Below are 23,340 nucleotides of genomic sequence, written 5' to 3' on the forward strand. Positions count from 1 at the left end.
GACAGGGCCGAAATTTGAACCTTAATGGACCCCAATTTGAGGCCCATAGACACTCCTGTTTTCAGGAAATGCAGGAATCGACCGAGTTGAAATTTCTTCGTGGGGCCTTCCTGGCCTCACACCACGCAACATATTTTCGCCACATGTGGTGATAATGTTTTGCGGTCACCTCCTTCCTGGCTTTGACCAGGGTAGGAATGACCTCTTCCGGAATGCCTTTTTCCCTTAGGATCTGGTGTTCCACCGCCATGCCGTCAAACGCAGCCGCGGTAAGTCTTGGAACAGACCTGGTACTTGCTGAAGCAAGTCCCTTCTTAGCGGCAGAGGCCATGAGTCCTCTGTGAGCATTTCTTGAAGTTCCGGGTGCCACGTCCTTCTTGGCCAATCCGGAGCCACGAGTATAGTTCTTACTCCTCTACGTCTTATAATTCTCAGTACCTTGGTTATGAGAAGCAGAGGAGGGAACACATACACCGACTGGTACACCCACGGTGTTACCAGAACGTCCACAGATATTGCTTGAGGGTCTCTTGACCTGGCGCAATACCTGTCCAGTTTTTTGTTCAGGCGGGACGCCATCATGTCCACCTTTGGTCTTTCCCAACGGTTCACAATCATGTGGAATACTTCCCGATGAAGTCCCCACTCTCCCGGGTGGAGGTCGTGCCTGCTGAGGAAGTCTGCTTCCCAGTTGTCCACTCCCGGAATGAACACTGCTGACAGTGCTATCACATGATTTTTCGCCCAGCGAAGAATCCTTGCAGTTTCTGCCATTGCCCTCCTGCTTCTTGTGCCGCCCTGACTGTTTACGTGGGCGACTGCCGTGATGTTGTCCCACTGGATCAATACCGGCTGACCCTGAAGCAGAGGTCTTGCTAAGCTTAGAACATTGTAAATTGCCCTTAGCTCCAGTATATTTATGTGGAGAGAAGTCTCCAGACTTGATCACACTCCCTGGAAATTTTTTCCCTGTGTGACTGCTCCCCAGCCTCTCAGGCTGGCATCCGTGGACCCAGTCCTGAATGCCGAATCTGCGGCCCTTTAGTAGATGAGCACTCTGCAGCCACCGCAGAAGAAACACCCTTGTCCTTGGAGACAGGGTTATCCGCTGATGTATCTGAAGATGCGATCCGGACCATTTTTCCAGCAGATCCCACTGAAAAGTTCTTGCGTGAAATCTACCGAATGGAATCGCTTCGTAAGAAGCCACCATTTTTCCCAGGACCCTTGTGCAATGATGCACTGACACTTTTCCTGGTTTTAGGAGGTTCCTGACTAGCTCGGATAACTCCCTGGCTTTCTTCTCCGGGAGAAACACCTTTTTCTGGACTGTGTCCAGAATCATCCCTAGGAACAGCAGACGTGTCGTCGGAAACAGCTGCGGTTTTGGAATATTTAGAATCCACCCGTGCTGTCGTAGAACTACTTGAGATAGTGCTACTCCGACCTCCAACTGTTCTCTGGACCTTGCCCCTATCAGGAGATCGTCCATTTTCTTTGAAGAAGAATCATTTCGGCCATTACCTTGGTAAGGACCCGGGGTGCCGTGGACAATCCAACCGGCAGCGTCTGAAACTGATAGTGACAGTTCTGTACCACGAACATGAGGTACCCTTGGTGAGAAGGGCAAATTGGGACATGGAGGTAAGCATCCCTGATGTCCCGGGACACCATATAGTCCCCTTCTTCCTGGTTCGCTATCACTGCTCTGAGTGACTCCATCTTGATTTGAACCTTTGTATGTAAGTGTTCAACTATTTCAGATTTAGAATAGGTCTCACCGAGCCGTCTGGCTTCAGTACCACAATATAGTGTGGAATAATACCCCTTTCCTTGTTGTAGGAGGGGTACTTTGATTATCACCTGCTGGGAATACAGCTTGTGAATTGTTTCCACTACTGCCTCCCTGTCGGAGGGAGACGTTGGTAAAGCAGACTTCAGGAACCTGCGAGGGGGAGACGTCTCGAATTTCCAATCTGTACCCCTGGGATACTACTTGTAGGATCCAGGGGTCCACTTGCGAGTGAGCCCACTGCGTGCTGAAACTCTTGAGACGACCCCCCCCCACCGCACCTGAGTCCGCTTGTACGGCCCCAGCGTCATGCTGAGGACTTGGCAGAAGCGGTGGAGGGCTTCTGTTTCTGGGAATGGGCTGCCTGCTGCAGTCTTCTTCCCTTTCCTCTATCCCACGGCAGATATGACTGGCCTTTTGCCCGCTTACCCTTATGGGGACGAAAGGACTGAGGCTGAAAAGACGTTGTCTTTTTCTCCTTTATACGGCAATACTTCCATGTGCCGTTTGGAATCTGCATCACCTGACCACTGTCGTGTCCATAAACAACTTCTGGCAGATATGGACATCGCACTTACTCTTGATGCCAGAGTGCAAATATCCCTCTGTGCATCTCGCATATATAGAAATGCATCCTTTAAATGCTCTATAGTCAATAAAATACTGTCCCTGTCAAGGGTATCAATATTTTCAGTCAGGGAATCCGACCAAGCCACCCCAGCGCTGCACATCCAGGCTGAGGCGATCGCTGGTCGCAGTATAACACCAGTATGTGTGTATATACTTTTTAGGATATTTTCCAGCCTCCTATCAGCTGGCTCCTTGAGGGCGGCCCTATCTGGAGACGGTACCGCCACTTGTTTTGATAAGCGTGTGAGCGCCTTATCCACCCTAAGGGGTGTTACCCAACGCGCCCTAACTTCTGGCGGGAAAGGGTATACCGCCAATAATTTTCTATCGGGGGAAACCCACGCATCATCACACACTTCATTTAATTTATCCGATTCAGGAAAAACTACAGGTAGTTTTTTCACACTCCACATAATACCCTTTTTTGTGGTACTTGTAGTATCAGAAATATGTAACACCTCCTTCATTGCCCTTAACAAGTAACGTGTGGCCCTAAAGGAAAATACGTTTGTTTCTTCACCGTCGACACTGGAGTCAGTGTCCGTGTCTGTGTCGACCGACTGAGGTAAAAGGACGTTTTAACGCCCCTGACGGTGTTTGAGACGCCTGGACAGGTACTAATTGGTTTGCCGGCCGTCTCATGTCGTCAACCGACCTTGCAGCGTGTTGACATTATCACGTAATTCCTTAAATAAGCCATCCATTCCGGTGTCGACTCCCTAGAGAGTGACATCACCATTACAGGCAATTGCTCCGCCTCCTCACCAACATCGTCCTCATACATGTCGACACACACGTACCGACACACAGCACACACACAGGGAATGCTCTGATAGAGGACAGGACCCCACTAGCCCTTTGGGGAGACAGAGGGAGAGTTTGCCAGCACACACCAAAAACGCTATAATTATACAGGGACAACCTTTATATAAGTGTTTTTCCCTTATAGCATTTTAATATATATAGTCATATCGCCAAATAAGTGCCCCCCCTCTCTGTTTTAACCCTGTTTCTGTAGTGCAGTGCAGGGGAGAGCCTGGGAGCCTTCCCACCAGCATTTCTGTGAGGGAAAATGGCGCGGTGTGCTGAGGAGAATAGTCCCCGCCCCCTTTTCGGCGGGCTTATTCTCCCGTTTTTCTGAGACCTGGCAGGGGTTAAATACATCCATATAGCCCCCAGGGGCTATGTGTGATGTATTTTTAGCCAGAATAAGGTACTATCATTGCTGCCCAGGGCGCCCCCCCCAGCGCCCTGCACCCTCAGTGACCGCTGCTATGAAGTGTGCTGACAACAATGGCGCACAGCTGCAGTGCTGTGCGCTACCTTATGAAGACTGAAAAGCCTTCTGCCGCCGGTTTCTGGACCTCTTCACTTTTCGGCATCTGCAAGGGGGTCGGCGGCGCGGCTCCGGGACGAACCCCAGGGTGAGACCTGTGTTCCGACTCCCTCTGGAGCTAATGGTGTCCAGTAGCCTAAGAAGCCAATCCATCCTGCACGCAGGTGAGTTCACTTCTCTCCCCTAAGTCCCTCGATGCAGTGAGCCTGTTGCCAGCAGGACTCACTGAAAATAAAAAACCTAACAAAACTTTTACTCTAAGCAGCTCTTTAGGAGAGCCACCTAGATTGCACCCTTCTCGGCCGGGCACAAAAATCTAACTGGGGCTTGGAGGAGGGTCATAGGGGGAGGAGCCAGTGCACACCACCTGATCCTAAAGCTTTTACTTTTGTGCCCTGTCTCCTGCGGAGCCGCTAATCCCCAAGGTCCTGACGGAGTCCCCAGCATCCACTAGGACGTCAGAGAAATTAAACCTTTATCTGAAAGCTTCAGTCTCAGCAAAGGTTTCCAACAGGGGTATAGCTAGACCTTTGTTTTAGAATAATGTATAGGGAGCATTACTGTGTGTGGCCTAATGTGCAACGTACATTACTGTTTGTGGCCTAATAATTTATAAGGAGCATTTCTGTGTAACAATGTGTGGGGGACATTACTGGGGTAGGGCTAATAAGAAAGGAACATTAACGTGGTATAATGTGTAAGGGCAACTACTACTACTACTACTAGTAAGTTGGAATATCTAGGTCTCCCTGCCCCAGTCTGATAATGCCCTAAATATTTATTTTTGCTCCTCTTTAACTGAGCCCTATATGCACACTTGGGGGGCACTGTAGCATGCAAGTGCTTCAAGTGCCATGGCAACATGCTACACCTCTGCAAGGAAGGTGGGCCCCTCACTTAATGCACCTATGATAGCTACGTCCTTGGGCTTCAATAACAAAGTATCTCCATCTTGAGTTAAGATGCAAAACTGTTGGGGGTATACACTTTCTACTTAAGAAGGAAAAAAAAAACATATGTACAATAGCTCACCCATAATGAAGAAGTCAATCCCGTGTTATGTATCACATGACCTTAGATTAAAACTTTTGATTAAATGAATGGAGTAAAAACCAAAATACTGCTTGGTAATACAACCATGAGCCAAAACATTATGACCACTCCCATGTGAAACAAATTACACGGACTATTCTCAAGAATGGTCCATGTTATGTTCAGGAATATATAAAACTGTAAGTGGACATTAGATACTAATAGTCAACATGCTGAATGCAGGACATATGGCAAGTGTAAAGAGTTTTATCGGGCCAAATCATAATAGCCAGAAAATTTTCCAAAATGTCAATGCTTGTGAGGTGCACCTTCTGACAGTGATGGAAAAACATGAACTGCCGACAAGGTGTTAGGAAGAGTCAAGATTCATCAATGTGAAAGGTCAATGAAGGCTATTACATCAAGTAAGAACGATCAGTACAGTAGAGTTTCTGTGCCAGAAATCACTAGAAGTTTCAATGATGCTAAAAAATGTCATGACACAGGGCTGTGGCCTGAAGACCCCTGACAGCAAAGTCCATGCCCATCTTGCGATGTTTCTTGATAAAGACTAGGGACTTTGCTAAACTCCACACCTCAACGCTATCAGTGCAAACCATGGAGTAACATAAGAATCCACTCACAAGCCCAGTATGAAATTCACCCACCCATGTTTGGACATTTTCTTTTTGATCAGAAAACCACTATTTTCAGACAGAGGTCTTTGTACAACAGTCGAGTATATTCTTACCTTTCGATTTCTAATGGAGCCACTGTAAATAAATTCGTTATTGTGCTCTCTCTTCTCAAAATCTTCTTTCGAAAGCAAAAATTCATGAACATCTTGAGAGTCTGAAGTCTTGGTAATAATCTTGAAAAAAACATTTTTTTCATATTTAGATTGATTTAGATTGCAAAGCAAACCAAGATTTGGGTGAATTTGATAACCCATTACAATGTTTAATAACATGAACCAATTTAGTATTTAAATCTTACTATAGAATCAAATATTTGTTGTACTTACCATTAAAACCCACTTTCTTTAAAAACAAATGCACATAAAACCATGGGGTGTAGCCACCCTGCTACAAGTTCAAGGAACACTAAATTTTTAGCACAAGTTGTTTGACTTAAGGAAGGGAGGGCATGACCCCACTGCACTAGGCAGCAATGTTAATTCTTTATGTGGTGTAAATAACACCTTGTGTTTTGTCACATAATACAGTACAGGTTGAGTATCCCATATCCAAATATTCCGAAATACGGAATATTCCGAAATACAGATTTTTTTTGAGTGAGACTGTGATAGTGAAACCTTTGTTTTTGATGGCTCAATGTACACAAACTTTGTTTAATACACAAAGTTATTAAACATATTGTATTAAATGACCTTCAGGCTGAGTGTATAAGGTGTATATGAAACATAAATGAATTGTATGTATGTACACACACTTTGTTTAATGCAAAAAGTTATTAAAAATATTGACTAAAATCACCTTCAGGCTGTGTGAATAGGGTGTATATGAAACATAAATGCATTCTGTGCTTAGACTTGGGTCCCATCACCATGATATCTCATTATGGTATGCAATTATTCCAAAAGACGGAAAAATCCGATATCCAAAATACTTCTGGTCCCAAGCATTTTGGATAAGGGATACTCAAACTGTATTAATGACTGTAAATTACTGACTCGGGGGGTGTGCAATCACTAGCAACAAGAACAATTAGTTCAATTACTTTTATTTCGCACCATTACAACTTAAGCAAACTATTAAATTGACAGAGCTACTGTATAGACCACATATGTTATATTCTAAAATCACAGTAATACAAGGATAGACTTATTTCACGTTTTAAACTTTAAGGATTACATGTTTTACTTTATTATTTTTAATCAAGTAGGAACTGTTGAAGTATATATTAACATGTAATATAAGCCAGTGTCAGTCACAAATGAGTGGCGCTACCTTTTACCTGTCGACCTTTTGACCCTGTCGACCATATGGTGTCAACATACTGACTATAAAATAACTGGAGCTCTTCTATACCACCCCCACATTAAGAGGGATCAAATTTAATCCACAACTTTCTTTTCCCAACATCAGAGCACTAGTACCAGAAACCAAATACATTCCAAGAATGATTACCCCATGCTGTCTATAAATTGTGTAAAAATAATCATAAGCAAGAATATAGAGGGAGATTATTGCAGAGCAATTAGTACGACAAGTAGGGATGTGCAGATTTGCAGCACGATTCACAATATATATTTTTTTAAACCAATCTAGATATAATCATATTAATTTAAACATTATTTATGGATTCAATTCAAGTGTTATTGTTTTCATTTTCTATTAAACACGTTGCTGTTTAAAACCAGTATTGTAACTTTTTGGTAAATGCAGACAGTATTTAGCATACTTACACGGGTTGAGTGACCAATAAAGAAAACGGCTTGCTTTCCCCCAACACCAAAATAAGAGATATCACTGTTCAGACTGCGTGCAACAGGTGGAGGGCGGACATAGCTTGTATCATTACTAGAAGAGAAAAGGGACATATTTTCATACATATTTTCCTCTATGCTTCCAATAACCATTGCAATAAAATAAACTGGATTGTGGTTTAGATTGTAGCCAACAGAACTACACGTTCATATAATCTTTAGAATTAGTACAGATGTGTCCTCATACAGTTAGTCTTAATACGCCATGCTGCGGTAAATGCCTTGCGTGAGTGAACTAATTTCTCATGCACCTCTGCTAGCATCATGCATCTTTTTTTGCTAAAAACAACATGATGTGAATAGGATACACCGGGAGACTCTGCTGATTACTTGGATATGTGACACTTGTATATCTGTTTACGACAAAGGGGTATATTCAATTGAAGTCAAAAGCTGCCGTCTGTCAAAAAGACGTCAGGTCAGAAGGGGTTCCGACCTATTCAATCTAACCCCAAATTATTCGACAGAGTCGAGGAATTCGACTTGTAGAAAAGCATGTGGATCGGCAGAATAGCTGCCGATCCGCGTGCTTGTGTCGAAAACGGGGCCAAAACAGACAGGTTTCTCATGGTACCTGGCATGCCATGAAAAGCTGTTTGCCATGACTGGAGCAAAGATGTATGTGGACACATCTGTATATCATAGGTGTCCTCTATATTTTATATATTTTATATCATTTAAAATTTTACTCAAGATGTTAATCTATTCTCAAACAAGAACACGTGGATAATTTAATGTCTGTTCTTTGATAAGAAAATTAAAAAGAGATTCTAAATAATATTTAAAAAAAAACTATTAACATCTAACCTGTAGCCTTCAGTTCTTCTTGTAAACTTTGACAATCGATATACTGCCCAGTTTTTAAGCTGTACTGAATTCATTCCTTTTCCATTATCTATTACTGCGACAGCCAGTTTTCCTTGTGTTTCATCAAAAAGCTTTGTGGGTTTTTTAATGAAGAGAGAGAGATTTAGAAAACAGAATATACAAACAAAAAACAAATGCTGTATGTAGATAGCAAAACAAAAAAAGCTTCTTACCAGCCTAATCTGTATATTGCGATTGCCAGAATTTTGTGCAGTTGCTGAAAGTGAATTATCTAATAACTCTGAAAGGGCAAAAGCTGTAAACATAATAGAAGAAAGTCATGTGGCAGTACATTAGTATGATAAAGATGAGTGATCGCAATAGAAAAATAAATGCCTAAAAGAAGCAAAGGTAATATATAATTCAAATTTTTTTTTAAATTACAAAAATAAATTAAATAATAATATTCTAACAGCACTACTATTTATGGATGCAGTGTATAGTGTAATTTCTTCTTGCTGTCAAATTTAATTTTCAGAATGAAAGAAATTTAGGTGTAATGTTTAGAGTCATGCCGAGCTGGCAATTTGTGCAGCACAGGTTTTACAACTAAATACACCAATAATACTATTTTATCTGTCATTTTCTGAATTCAAGTTACACTAGCACTCCCAAATTCCATAAACACTGTAATGTGTCATCCTACAATTATCAAATTCATTATCAGGATGCACAAAAATCTGTGTAAAAATGCTAGTAAGAATTAAAGAGACATTTATTATAGGGAGAAAAACACCAATGCCAATTGAAATAGGTGTTTTTGATAGAGAGATGACTTCTCTGTATTTAAGAAAAATTTGTGGTGGTACAGGTTCTACTACAATACTTGTATCACTGTCACTTTAAGGATGGTGATAGTAGGGACATGACAATGAAAAAGAAAAGATTCAAACAAAGCATTTTTTTAAACAAATTAAGAATGGTTAATATTTATTTAATTTTTAAATTAAAGCCCAGGCTTCTAACTCCAGTACGAATGCATGATCTAGAAAGCCAGATCACTCATGTGCATTTGCCTCTTACAGTATATGCATTTCACTATTATCATCATCCTTTATTTACATGGTGTCACAAGAGGTCTGCAGAACCTTAAATTACATAAACAGAGACAGTATGAGATAGTATGAACAGAACAAAAAAAAAAAAAAAAAAAAAGATTAATTTCAAAACATTATAGAACATGGACAAGGTTTAGAAACATTTCTGCAGCAACAGCCATAGTACCCAAATAAGCAGCAAGGTGACCAAACCCAAAAGTATTGTCCTGTTGTTGGCAGTGGGAAGATGAAGATGGTTTAAGTGCGGAAAAGCATATGAGGGAAGAGGGCCCTGCTCATGACAGCTTTCAATCTAAAGGGGTGTGGGAAACAGGCAGTGGTGACAATATTCACATCTCTCAGTGTCTGCACTCCCTAGTGATTGGCAAAGTCAGTAAAGGCCCGTACACACTGGTCGATGTATCGGCCGTTCTCTTGAACGGCCGATACATCGCGGGACCGTCGGCCAGTGTGTACGGGCGATACGTCTGTGAACTCCGTCGTTCACAGACGTATCGCGTCGGCCGCGCAGCACAGCCGACAGCCAATATATCTAACGATATATTGGCGCGTTGCTGTGTGTGTACGGGGCGGTCGTCCAACCGCCCGTACACATGCTGCGGCGGCCGGCGGTGATTGACAGGTGAACGGATCGGGCTGTGTGTATGCACAGCACACTGTCCGAACCGTACATAGATATATCTGCAGATCAATTGATCTGCAGATATATCTAATAGTGTGTACCCACCTTAAGCCTTAATCGATTTAAAGTCATTCAATCCTTTCAGCAGCTTCATATAAAAAAATAACAGTAACATGACAGAGCAAAAGTAAAAGGCATGTAAAACATGAAGAACATTTTATAGTCAGCTGTAATAGTTTGGCAGTTATAATTCAACCCATGCCACACAAAACCAGAGCAATCCCTCCGCTGCATAAATAATTTCTCTACAAGCCGAGTACAAACCTGCTGCTCCGTGTAGCACAAACTTCACATTCCTTCTTTAATTAGCAAGTGGTCACAGCAATGATTGAAAAGTAGGGGTAAATTTATGGCAGCCTACTCATTGTGTGCTAGTGTAATAGCGAAAGGATCCATTGTTGCCAATATGGATAACCTGGTGCTCCTTACACCAGAAGAGATGACAATCAGAAATGCTTCCCCTCTTTCAATATCTAACATTTTTCATTTCTGTGTTAGGTATTATATTATGAGACTGTCAGCTGGATATGAACTTCACATCAAATTATGCCAGCCAGAAGTTAAAGTGACACTCATAGTTCAAACTCTTAATTTAAAGGATATTTAAAAAGGTACGTTTCCAAAAAAAAACAATGAATGAATTTGCTTTCCATAAGACTCCAAATAAGGAACAATAGTTATTTTAATTTAATACTCATTAGAAATCTAGAATTCTATCTTCAAAAACACGTTTTATCATTTCTGAAACTGTATTGTTAACGGATCTTTTTTTAGAGCTGTGTTAGAAGCAGCAATGCGGGTATGCAACTTGTAGCTGATGCTTCAATTACTTCTGTTAATCTCCAATTCTCCTATCAACATTAAAAAAAATGTGAAAAGGTTCTAAATGAGAAAATTATAAATATATTTTACAAATGAATATATATATATATATATATTTTTTTTTAACAAAAACCATTAAGTCATACATTACGATTAGCTTAAAAGCATTATACGCTTAAAATTATCTATTCTAAAACTCATAAATTAAAAAAAAAAAAAAATGTAGGGATTCCCATGTTGATATAACATTGTTGATTCCCAAGTACACTGTAATGATATATCATTAATAAAACCACATATGTTTAGAAGATATGTGCAGATTTGAAAAACGTGATATGGTTTTTAACCAGTATCCCCATAATTACAAATAGCAAGTAAACAAATGTTCCACTTGTAAATAAGGCTGGCTTGCTTTTTGTATTTATGTTTTTATTTATTTTGTTAAGTACACTTTTTATTGGCAAAATATAGTAGCTCAACCGCATGAGGTGGAAAGAAGGAAGAAAATTCCTTTACATTCTCTAAAAGGCCAGTGCTGTTCAGGATGTTCTCCAGGCAGGGGCGGATTGGCCATGGGGCTCACCAGGAAGATTCCTGGTAGGCCAACATGGCTACACGGTATGTTATACCTGTTGTGCTGGCCATAGGGGTCATTCCAAGTTGATCGTTCACTAGCAGATTTTAGCAGCCGTGCAAACGCTATGCCACCGCCCACTGGGGGTGTATTTTAGCTTAGCAGAAGTGCGAACGGTTGTATCGCAGAGCGGTTACAAAAAAATAAGATTTTACTCACCGGTAAATCTATTTCTCGTAGTCCGTAGTGGATGCTGGGAACTCCGAAAGGACCATGGGGAATAGCGGCTCCGCAGGAGACTGGGCACAACTAAAGAAAGCTTTTAGGTCACCTGGTGTGCACTGGCTCCTCCCACTATGACCCTCCTCCAAGCCTCAGTTAGGACACTGTGCCCGGACGAGCTGACATAATAAGGAAGGATTTTGAATCCCGGGTAAGACTCTTACCAGCCACACCGATCACACCGTATAACTCGTGATACCATACCCAGTTTAACAGTATGAAAACAACTGAGCATCTCAACAGATGGCTCAACAATAACCCTTTAGTTAACAATAACTATGTACAAGTATTGCAGACAATCCGCACTTGGGACGGGCGCCCAGCATCCACTACGGACTACGAGAAATAGATTTACCGGTGAGTAAAATCTTATTTTCTCTGACGTCCTAGTGGATGCTGGGAACTCCGAAAGGACCATGGGGATTATACCAAAGCTCCCAAACGGGCGGGAGAGTGCGGATGACTCTGCAGCACCGAATGAGAGAACTCAAGGTCCTCCTCAGCCAGGGTATCAAATTTGTAGAATTTTGCAAACGTGTGTGCCCCTGACCAAGTAGCAGCTCGGCAAAGTTGTAAAGCCGAGACCCCTCGGGCAGCCGCCCAAGATGAGCCCACCTTCCTTGTGGAATGGGCTTTTACTGATTTAGGATGCGGCAGTCCAGCCGCAGAATGCGCCAGCTGAATTGTGCTACAAATCCAGCGAGCAATAGTCTGCTTAGAAGCAGGAGCACCCAGCTTGTTGGGTGCATACAGGATAAATAGCGAGTCAGTTTTCCTGACTCTAGCCGTCCTGGAAACATAAATTTTCAAGGCCCTGACTACGTCCAGCAACTTGGAAGCCTCCAAGTCCCTAGTAGCCGCAGGAACCACAATAGGTTGGTTCAAGTGAAAAGCTGATACCACCTTAGGGAGAAACTGGGGACGAGTCCTCAATTCTGCCCTATCCATATGGAAAATTAGATAAGGGCTTTTACATGACAAAGCCGCCAATTCTGACACACGCCTGGCTGAAGCCAAGGCCAATAACATGACCACTTTCCACGTGAAATATTTTAGATCCACGGTTTTAAGTGGCTCAAACCAGTGTGATTTTAAGAAACTCAACACCACGTTGAGATCCCAAGGTGCCACTGGAGGCACAAAAGGGGGCTGAATATGCAGCACTCCCTTAACAAACGTCTGAACTTCAGGTAGTGAAGCTAGTTCTTTCTGGAAGAAAATCGACAGAGCCGAGATCTGTACCTTAATGGAGCCTAATTTCAGGCCCATAGTCACTCCTGCTTGTAGGAAATGCAGAAATCGACCCAGTTGAAATTCCTCTGTTGGGGCCTTTTTGGCCTCACACCAAGCAACATACATCCGCCATATGCGGTGATAATGCTTTGCAGTTACATCTTTCCTGGCTTTAATCAGCGTAGGAATGACTTCCTCTGGAATGCCCTTTTCCTTCAGGATCCGGCGTTCAACCGCCATGCCGTCAAACGCAGCCGCGGTAAGTCTTGGAACAGACAGGGCCCCTGCTGCAGCAGGTCCTGTCTGAGCGGCAGAGGCCATGGGTCCTCTGAGATCATCTCTTGAAGTTCCGGGTACCACGCTCGTCTTGGCCAATCCGGAACCAAGAGTATTGTTCTTACTCCTCGTTTTCTTATTATTCTCAGTACCCTTGGTATGAGAGGCAGAGGAGGGAACACATAAACTGACTGGTACACCCACGGTGTCACTAGAGCGTCCACAGCTATCGCCTGAGGGTCCCTTGACCTGGCGCAATATCTCTCTAGTTTTTTGTTTAGGCGAGACGCCATCTTGTCCACCTGTGGCCTTTCCCAACGGTTTACCAACAGTTGGAAGACTTCTGGATGAAGTCCCCACTCTCCCGGGTGTAGGTCGTGTCCGCTGAGGAAGTCTGCTTCCCAGTTGTCCACTCCCGGAATGAACACTGCTGACAGTGCTAAGACGTGATTTTCCGCCCATCGGAGAATCCTTGTGGCTTCTGCCATCGCCATCCTGCTTCTTGTGCCGCCCTGTCGGTTTACATGGGCGACTGCCGTGATGTTGTCTGACTGGATCAGTACCGGCTGGTTTTGAAGCAGAGGCCATGCCAGACTTAGGGCATTGTAAATGGCCCTCAGTTCCAGAATATTTATGTGTAGGGACGACTCCTGACTTGACCAAAGTCCTTGGAAATTCTTCCCTGTGTGACTGCCCCCCAGCCTCGAAGGCTGGCATCCGTGGTTACCAGGACCCAGTCCTGTATGCCGAATCTGCGGCCCTCTTGAAGATGAGCACTCTGCAGCCACCACAGTAGAGATACCCTGGTCCTTGGAGACAGGGTTATCAGCCGATGCATCTGAAGATGCGATCCCGACCACTTGTCCAAGAGGTCCCACTGAAAGGTTCTTGCATGGAACCTGCCGAATGGAATTTTGCTTCGTAAGAAGCTACCATTTTTCCCAGGACTCGTGTGCAGTGATGCACCGATACCTGTTTTGGTTTCAGGAGGTCTCTGACTAGAGATGACAGCTCCTTGGCTTTCTCCTGCGGGAGAAACACTTTTTTCTGTTCTGTGTCCAGAACCATCCCCAGGAACAGTAGGCGTGTGGTAGGAACCAGCTGTGATTTTGGAATGTATAGAATCCATCCGTGCTGTTGTAGCACTTCCAGAGATAGTGCTACTCCGACCAACAACTGCTCCTTGGACCTCGCCTTTATAAGGAGATCGTCCAAGTACGGGATAATTAAAACTTCCTTTCTCGAAGGAGTATAATCATTTCTGCCATTACCTTGGTAAAGACCCTCGGTGCCGTGGACAGTCCAAACGGCAGTGTTTGGAATTGGTAATGGCAATCCTGTACCACAAATCTGAGGTACTCCTGGTGAGGATGGTAAATGGGGACATGTAGGTAAGCCTCCTTGATGTCCAGGGATACCATGTAATCCCCCTCCTCCAGGCTTGCAATAATCGCCCTGAGCGATTCCATCTTGAACTTGAATTTTTTTATGTATGTGTTCAAGGATTTCAAATATAAAATGGGTCTCACCGAACCGTCCGGTTTCGGTACCACAAACAGTGTGGAATAGAAACCCCGTCCTTGTTGAAGTAGGGGCACCTTGACTATCACCTGCTGGGAATACAGCTTGTGAATTGCCTCTAGCACAGTCTCCCTGCCTGAGGGAGTTGTCGGCAAGGCAGATTTGAGGAAACGGCGGGGGGGAGACGCCTCGAATTCCAGCTTGTACCCCTGAGATACTACTTGAAGGATCTAGGGATCCACCTGTGAGCGAGCCCACTGATATCTGAAATTTTTGAGGCGGCCCCCCACCGTACCTGGCTACGCCTGTGGAGACCCCGCGTCATGCGGTGGACTCAGAGGAAGCGGGGGAAGAATTTTGATTCTGGGAACTGGCTGACTGGTGCAGCTTTTTCCCACTTCCCTCGTTTTACACGCTTGCATTTCTGAAGCTGAAAGGACTGTACCTGATAATACAGTGCTTTCTGAGGCTGTGAGGAAACCTGAGGTAAATTTTTTTTTTTTCTTCCCAGCTGTTGCTGTGGATACGAGGTCCCAGAGACCATCCCCAAACAATTCCTCACCCTTATAAGGCTCTATGTGCCTTTTAAAGTCAGCATCACCTGTCCAGTGTCGGGTCTCTAATAACCTCCTGACCGAATGGACATTGCATTAATTCTGGATGCCAGCCGGCAAAATATCCCTCTGTGCATCCCTCATATATAAGACGACGTCTTATGTTCGCAAAATAGTATCCCTGTTTGACAGGGTTACAGACCACGCTGCAGCAGCACTATCTGCAGGTCTCAGTCTAGTACCTGAGTGTGTAAATACAGACTTCAGGATAGCCTCCTGCTTTTTATCAGCAGGTACCTTCAAAGTGGCCGTATCCTAAGACGGCAGTGCCACCTTTTTTTGACAAACGTGTGAGCGCCTTATCCACCCTAGGGGATATCTCCCAGCGTAACTTATCCTCTGGCGGGAAAGGGTACGCCATCAGTAACTTTTTAGAAATTACCAGTTTCTTATCGGGGGAACCCACGCTTTTTCACACTTCATTCACTCATTTAATGGGGGAACAAAACACTGCCTGCTTTTTCTCCCCAAACATAAAACCCTTTTTTAGTGGTACTTGGGTTAATGTCAGAAATGTTTAACACATTTTTTATTGCCGGGATCATGTAACGGATGTTCCTAGTGGATTGTGTGTATGTCTCAACCTCGTCGACACTGGAGTCAGACTCTGTGTCGACATCTGTGTCTGCCATCTGAGGGAGCGGGCGTTTTTGAGCCCCTGATGGCCTTTGAGACGCCTGGGCAGGCGCGGGCTGAGAAGCCGGCTGTCCCATAGCTGTTACGTCATCCAGCCTTTTATGTAAGGAGTTGACACTGTCGGTTTATACCTTCCACCTATCCATCCACTCTGGTGTCGGCCCCACAGGGGGCGACATCACATTTATCGGCATCTGCTCTGCCATCACATAAGCCTCCTCATCAAACGTGTCGACACAGCCGTACCGACACACCGCACACACACAGGGAATGCTCTGACTGAGGACAGGACCCCACACAGCCCTTTGGGGAGACAGAGAGAGAGTATGCCAGCACACACCAGAGCGCTATATAATTTAGGGATTAACACTATATTGAGTGAATTTTTCCCAATAGCTGCTTGTATATACAATATTGCGCCTAAATTTAGTGCCCCCCCTCTCTTTTTAACCCTTTGAGCCTGAAAACTACAGGGGAGAGCCTGGGGAGCTGTCTTCCAGTTGCACTGTGAAGAGAAAATGGCGCCAATGCTAAGAGAAATGCTAAGAGAGATAGCTCCGCCCCTTTTTCGCGGACTTTTCTCCCGCTTTTTTATGGATTCTGGCAGGGGTATTTATCACATATATAGCCTCTGGGGCTATATATTGTGATATATATGCCAGCCAAGGTGTTTTTATTGCTGCCCAGGGCGCCCCCCCCCAGCGCCCTGCACCCTCAGTGACCGGAGTGTGAAGTGTGCATGAGGAGCAATGGCGCACAGCTGCAGTGCTGTGCGCTACCTTGGTGAAGACTGATGTCTTCTGCCGCCGATTTTCCGGACCTCTTCTTGCTTCTGGCTCTGTAAGGGGGACGGCGGCGCGGCTCCGGGAACGAACACCAAGGCCAGTTCCATGCGGTCGATCCCTGTTGGAGCTAATGGTGTCCAGTAGCCTAAGAAGCCCAAGCTAGCTGCAAGCAGGTAGGTTCGCTTCTTCTCCCCTTAGTCCCTCGCTGCAGTGAGCCTGTTGCCAGCAGGTCTCACTGTAAATAAAAAACCTAATTATATACTTTCTTTCTAGAAGCTCAGGAGAGCCCCTAGTGTGCATCCAACCTCGGCCGGGCACAAAATCTAACTGAGGCTTGGAGGAGGGTCATAGTGGGAGGAGCCAGTGCACACCAGGTGACCTAAAAGCTTTCTTTAGTTGTGCCCAGTCTCCTGCGGAGCAGCTATTCCCCATGGTCCTTTCGGAGTTCCCAGCATCCACTAGGACGTCAGAGAAATTTGTGTGTAGTTTCACAGTAGCTCAAAATTTACTAGCGCTTGCGATCACTTCAGACTATTCAGTTCCGGATTTGACAACACAAACCCGCCCAGCGTTCACCAAGCCACGCCTGTGTTTTTCCGCACACTCCCTGAAAGCGGTCCCACTATATCGGAACACTTATACAAAACTTTACAAGGCTAATTTTAGTTCCCAATCCACCCCTGGTCTCAGACACAGCTGCAACAAATGACACAAGGAAGGCTGCAACTGCGTACAATCAGGCCCTATGAGGAGTGATCCCGCCCCATCAACAGACCCCCATCATCACACCACGCCCCCATTAATGCTGCTTTCATAAATCTCCCAGGCTGGTTTTCCATCCCAATCCACCCCTGCCTCCAGGTGACTGTGGGTTATGAAAAAATGATCAGTCGACCCATACCTAAATAGGCATCACCCAATGATAAATGACACTATGCCATTACAAAACAGAAGGGAAAAACCCACATGCAGTGTGTTGTGGTTTTAAAACCTCTAAACTACTGTCAAAATGCATGCAATGTATTTATGTTCATTGCAACACACCACATGTGTATATATACTTCAGTCTCCAAACTGCAAGTTAAGAAATCAAGCGGCATTGTGGCTAAATACCACATGTGGCCGTTTAGAATCCACACAACCAAAATCCGATTAATATTTCTGCTGCGTGGTACACTGGGCTCCACAAGGATTAACATCGGGGTGTAGAGTAGGATCAACAGGCTCAAAGCTTTGACTGTTCCCAAGATGCATAGCGCCGCCTCCACTATAACCCCGCCTCCATGCACACGAGCTCAGTTTTGTAGTTGGTGCCTTGCAGTAAGCAGGCAGTCAACAGGGGGTACTCCTGCAGCCCTACAGAAAAGCTATTTCAAGAAGAAAGAAATTTGAAGACTTCAAGGGCTGCAGCTGTGGCTGGATGTCAGTCAGACATCCCCTGCAGCAGCTCTATCACTCTCCAGCGGCGCTGTATACTCCTGCGCCGTGGTTGCTGGATAATTACAGCGGAGGCTCCAGTGTTCTTCTAGTCAGTCACACACTTCTCGCCTGGCCGCATACAGGGGAAAGTAAGGGGTATCTTTGGCCTGCTGTAATCGCGATCCGGCGTGGTCGGTGGGAGGCGGACCGCGCTGGCGTGGACACTAAGGGGCAGGGGCTACACTAGCCACCAAGGCACTGGGCACAGGTCGGTTTTGACAGCCCGCAGCGCCTGGTGGGGATGCCAGCATGGGGGGGGGGTTGCGGTCAAGATGCCGCCGGCCGGAATCCCGACCGCCACAATCCCGACATATTCTCCCTCCGTGGCTGTCCACGACACCAATAGAGGGAGAATATAATAGTGTGCAAGCAGCGCGGCGAGCGAAGCGAGCCCGCAAGGGGCTGCGTTCCGCTCGCCACCCCTGTCGGGATTCCGGCGTCGGTATTTTGCCCGCCGGGATTACGGCTGGCGGCATTTAGTACCGATCTCCATGGGGGATAGGGCCTGACCTGTAGTCCCTCCCCCCATCCCCAGGACGCCATTTAGGCAAATGTTCCCGCGCTAGAGCTGCATCTCTCTCCCTCACTCCCTGTCAGCTGCCATTACACGGAGCTGCTCTGTTCCTGGGACTGCTTGGGCAAATCCTCCTCTGTAAAGCCGCCTGCATGTCAGCGCTGTGCATTTTACAGGACACTTAAGTATTCTACCTGTCAGTGGACAGTGTTAGTTAAGAAAGAGTGCATACAGTCAGGGTTGTGTGGTACAAACACCCTGTGATATACATTCAGTATTTGCTGTGTTTTGCTATATCTACTGTTTATACAGTATATATATATATATAGCTATACTGAGTATTACTTTGTATTGCTAGTCCAGTGCAGTCTTATTGTGTTCTAATTTCTCCATTGTGACTTTCTGAGTGTGTGCATGTAGCTGCTGAGTGGCTGCCATCTCGTGTATTTGGCTCAGCCTGCTACCTCTATATTCTGTAACCTGAGGGGGCTGAGTGCGTCAGGTTTATTAGACTATATAGGTGTTTCACAGGATATACCCATTGTGTATTTTTCTCTGTGATTTCTGGTCACCATATATCTCTTGGGTTCCCGGTTTGTGCTGATAACACTACACTGGGAGTTCTTGATATGTGTAGTGCTGCTAATATTGTACTAGGTTGCCTGATATTGAGCTTCTCATTATGTCAGCTGCAAGGGGCAATGGAACTGGGGCTGATCCCACATTGAGTGGTGCTGCCGCTGCAGTCTCATTTGAGGAAAACATGGCAGCAGAGAGTTCAGGTTCTGGGGGTTCTTTGACCCCCAGTAAGTTTGTAGCAACGGGTGTCCACAATGACCCGCCCTGGGCTACCTCCTCCACGTTATTAAATATGCTGGTAACTAAATTAACGCCCCCTGTGGGACTGCCTGTGCCAGTACAGCAGTTTATGGTCCCTGCAGTCAATCCGCCATGGGCAGATCAGATCTCATCACAGTTACAGCACTTGAACCAATCACTGACTAAAAAGAAGTCTAACTCTCACCCGCCTAAGAATAAGGCATCTTCTAAACGGGCTGCTACATCCTCACAATCCACCACCGTTCCAGACATTTCCTCTGATGAGGATGGCGCATACACTGACCCCACAGACACTGACTCTGATGCTTCAGATGGGGAGGGATGGTAACAGGTGGATGTCCCTTATTTGATTGAGGCCATCAGGCTGGTTCTTCAAATTTCTGATGAACCGAAACCTGAGACTGTGTCTAAAAATCTGGACAGATTTTAACGTAAGAAAGTGGTTAAACAAGTTTTGCCTCATTCTCAACACCAGGCTGACAAAATGTCAGGAATCCTGGGAAAATCCAGGAACAAAGTACACGCCACATAAGAAAATGTTGGATTGCTACCCTCCCTCTGCGGAGCTATGTAAAAATTGGGAAATTCCTCCGCCTGTAGATTCTCATGTGCACGGATGGTAGTTTCCTCTGCTCTGCCAGTGACTAGTCACCTCTCTGAAGGAACAGACGGATAGACATGTGGAAGGTTGTTTAAAGGCTATTTACACCCTGACAGGGGCTGTGCATAGGCCAACCATTGCAGAGACATGGGCTGCTGAAGCTGGTGAAGCATGGGCTCAGGAGCTGGCGGCGAAGCTACCTTCCAACTGATCATGCTAGAAAAAGTCTCTCATATATTACCACGGCTTCACATTATCTTAAGGAGGTGGCTTCCGATGCCAGGGTGCTGGCGGCCAAGGCTGCGACAACATCCATCTTAGCTTGACGTATTCTTTGGTTGAGATCCTGGTCTATGGATCTGGATTCTAAGAAAACCCTGGAGGTACTTCATTTCAAGGGAGACATTCTTTTCGGAGAAAACCTCAATAAGATCGTGGCTGACTTAGCTTCTGCTAAAACGGCTTGCCTACCGAGTACGGCACCTTCGGTGACAAACGCTAAAAGTACCTTCACTTGCTCCTTTCATCCTCCAGGAAAGGCAAAAAGGTCAGGCGTAACCGAAACAAGCTTGTACTTCCAAACCTGCTAAGCCCAGATTCCAGTGGGCATGGGCTGCCCGTCAGCCTGCTTCCAAAACGGACAAGCCTGCCGCATGACAGGGTGGGCCTCCCACTGGGGGATCCCAGGGTTGGGGGCCGACTTCTAGGATTTACCCAGGAATGGTTGATGACCACTTCCGATGTCTTGGTACGGGAAGTCGTCACTCAAGGTTATGCCGTATACTTCAAGAATCGTCCCCCTCATCGATTTTGGCTGACAGATGTCCCTTCGGATCGAGTAAAGGCAAAAACTCTTCATTCGGTGGTACAGTCCCTCTTGGACACAGGAGTGGTAGTACAGGTGCCTCTAGCTAAGAGAGGCAAGGGGTAATATTCACCGCTGTTTCTAGTCCCGAAACCGAACGGATCCTCGCGGCCCATTCTCAATCTCAAGTCTTTGAACAAATATGTGAGGGTCTCCAAGTTTCGTATGGAAACTCTACGCTCTATTGTTCTGGCCTTGGAGCCTGGTGACTATATGGTTTCCCTGGACATACAGGATGCCTATCTCCATATTCCTATAGCAATGTCACATCAGCAGTACCTGAGGTTTGCGGTGGGCAACCTTCATTACCAGTTTCGGACGTTACCTTTTGGGTTGGTCAAGGCTCCGCGGGTATTCACCAAAGTCATGGCGGTAATGACGGCTGTGCTACGCCGTCAAGGGGATCAGGATCCTCCAGTATCTAGACGACTTGCTGATCCTGGCAAACTCCTCAGAAATTCTCCTACGTCATTTGGATGTGACAATCCAGTTTATGAAAACTCATGGGTGGCGCATCAACTGGAAGAAATCTTCCATGGTCCCTGCTCAGAGCATGGTACGCCTGGAGGCATTGCTGGACACTCACAACCAGTGGTTGTTCTGGTCTCAAGAGAAGATCCTGAAACTTCAGGACAAGATTAGATGCTTCCTATGTCGTCCGCAAGTGTCGATACATTCGCAATGCAAGTACTGGGTCTCAAGATGTCGGCCTTTGACATGGTGGGGTACGCTCAATTCCATTCCCGCCCTCTACAGAAGTTGATTCTGGCCAAGTGGGACGGCCTGCCTCACCGGATCAGGTCTCAAATTATCTCCTTGTCTCCGGAGGCCTGTCTGTCACTGAGCTGGTGGCTTCAGGACCAACGATTGAGCGGGGTTCGTCCCTTCTAGATCTCCAACTGGGTCCTTCTGACAATGGATGCCAGGCTGAGGGGTTGGGATACGGTGTTGGAGCACCACTCCCTTCAGGGTCGGTGGACCAAGGAGAAGTCTCTCCTCCCGATAAACATTCTGGAACTGCGGGCGGTGTTCAATGCACTGAACCTGGTCCAGCATTTGATACAGAACAGACCTGTTCAAGTACAGTCAGACAATGCCACCACGGAGGCATACATAAATAATCAGGGCGGCATTCGAAGCTGCATGGCGATGAGGGAAGTATCAAGGATTCTTCAATGGGCGAAACGCCATCTGGCAGCCACATCGGCAGTGTTCATTCCGGTGGTACTCAACTGGGAAGCGGACTTTCTCACTCATCAGGACGTACACGCCGGAGAGTGGAGCCTCCATCCAGAAGTATTTCAACTCATCGTGGACAAGCGGGGCCTTCCAGATGTGGACTTGATGGCGTCTCGACACAATCACTGGGTTCCGGTCTTCGGAGCAAGTACAAGGGATCCGTGAGCGCCGTTCATAGACGCACTGGCAATTCCATGGAGCTTTCAGCTACCATACGTGTTCCCTCCGGTGTCACTCCTGCCCAGAGTACTAAGGAAGTTCAAACAAGAAGGAGGAACCCTGCTTCTGATCGATCCGGCATGGCCCAGACGGCACTGGCATTTAGATCTGCAGGGTCTCTCGATAGAGCGTCCCCTTCTACTTCCACAATGACCAGACCTCCTCATTCAGGGCCCGTGTGTATACCAGCATTTGGCCCGACTGGCTTTGACGGCATGGCTCTTGAAGCTTCCGTCTTGAGGGCCAAGGGTTTTTCTGAGGCAGTCATTCATACTATGTTGAAGGCCCGTAAGCCAGCTTTTGCTTGGATTTACCATAGGGTCTAGAAGTCTTACTTTGCTTGGTGCGCATCTAACAATCATGACGTTTACAAGTTCAGTACGGCCAAACTTTGGGCCTTCCTACAACAGGGCCTGGACTTAGGCCTTCGTCTGGCATCCCTCAAGGTTCACATTTCCGCCTTGTTGGTATGGTTTCAGAGAAAGATTGCTACCCTTCCTGATGTTCATACTTTCATTCAGGGAGTGTTACGGGTTCAACCTCCTTATGTACCACCAGTGGCCCCTTGGGATTTGTCAGTGGTTCTGGAGGCCTTGCAGGAGTATCCTTTTGAACCACCTTTACGTCTGCAGATCTTAAGTGGCTATCACTTAAGGTTTTGTTTTTGCTGGCTATTGCCTCTGCTAGTAGGGTCTCGGACTTAGGTGCCTTATCCTTATCTGATTTTTCACCGTGACAGGGCTGTTCTTAGAACGCGCCCTGGTTATTTGCCTAAGGTGGTGTCTTCCTTCCACCTTAACCAGGAGATTGTGGTTCCGGCCTTTAGTTCTCCTGAGTTGTCCTCCAAAGAGCGGTCTTTGGATGTGGTACGGGCTCTCCGTATCTCTGTGAAGAGAACTGCCTCCATTAGGAAGTCTGATTCTCTCTTTGTGCT

General features: G+C 45.9%; 1 protein-coding gene across 1 annotated transcript in view; it reads right to left on the minus strand.

Moving 5' to 3' along the window:
• The window catches only part of SMCHD1 (structural maintenance of chromosomes flexible hinge domain containing 1), an 838,152-nt gene that overhangs the window by 608,701 nt on the left and 206,111 nt on the right, over nt 1-23,340 (minus strand). Inside the window, exons 4-7 of the mRNA XM_063923554.1 lie at nt 8,340-8,422; nt 8,107-8,237; nt 7,219-7,333; nt 5,542-5,661 (exon numbers count right to left, since the gene is read on the minus strand). Coding sequence (XP_063779624.1) covers nt 5,542-5,661; nt 7,219-7,333; nt 8,107-8,237; nt 8,340-8,422 — 449 coding nt within the window. The remainder of the gene's footprint in view (nt 1-5,541; nt 5,662-7,218; nt 7,334-8,106; nt 8,238-8,339; nt 8,423-23,340) is intronic.

This window comes from Pseudophryne corroboree, chromosome 5 (genome assembly GCF_028390025.1).
Source record: "Pseudophryne corroboree isolate aPseCor3 chromosome 5, aPseCor3.hap2, whole genome shotgun sequence".
NCBI classification, from domain to species: domain Eukaryota; kingdom Metazoa; phylum Chordata; class Amphibia; order Anura; family Myobatrachidae; genus Pseudophryne; species Pseudophryne corroboree.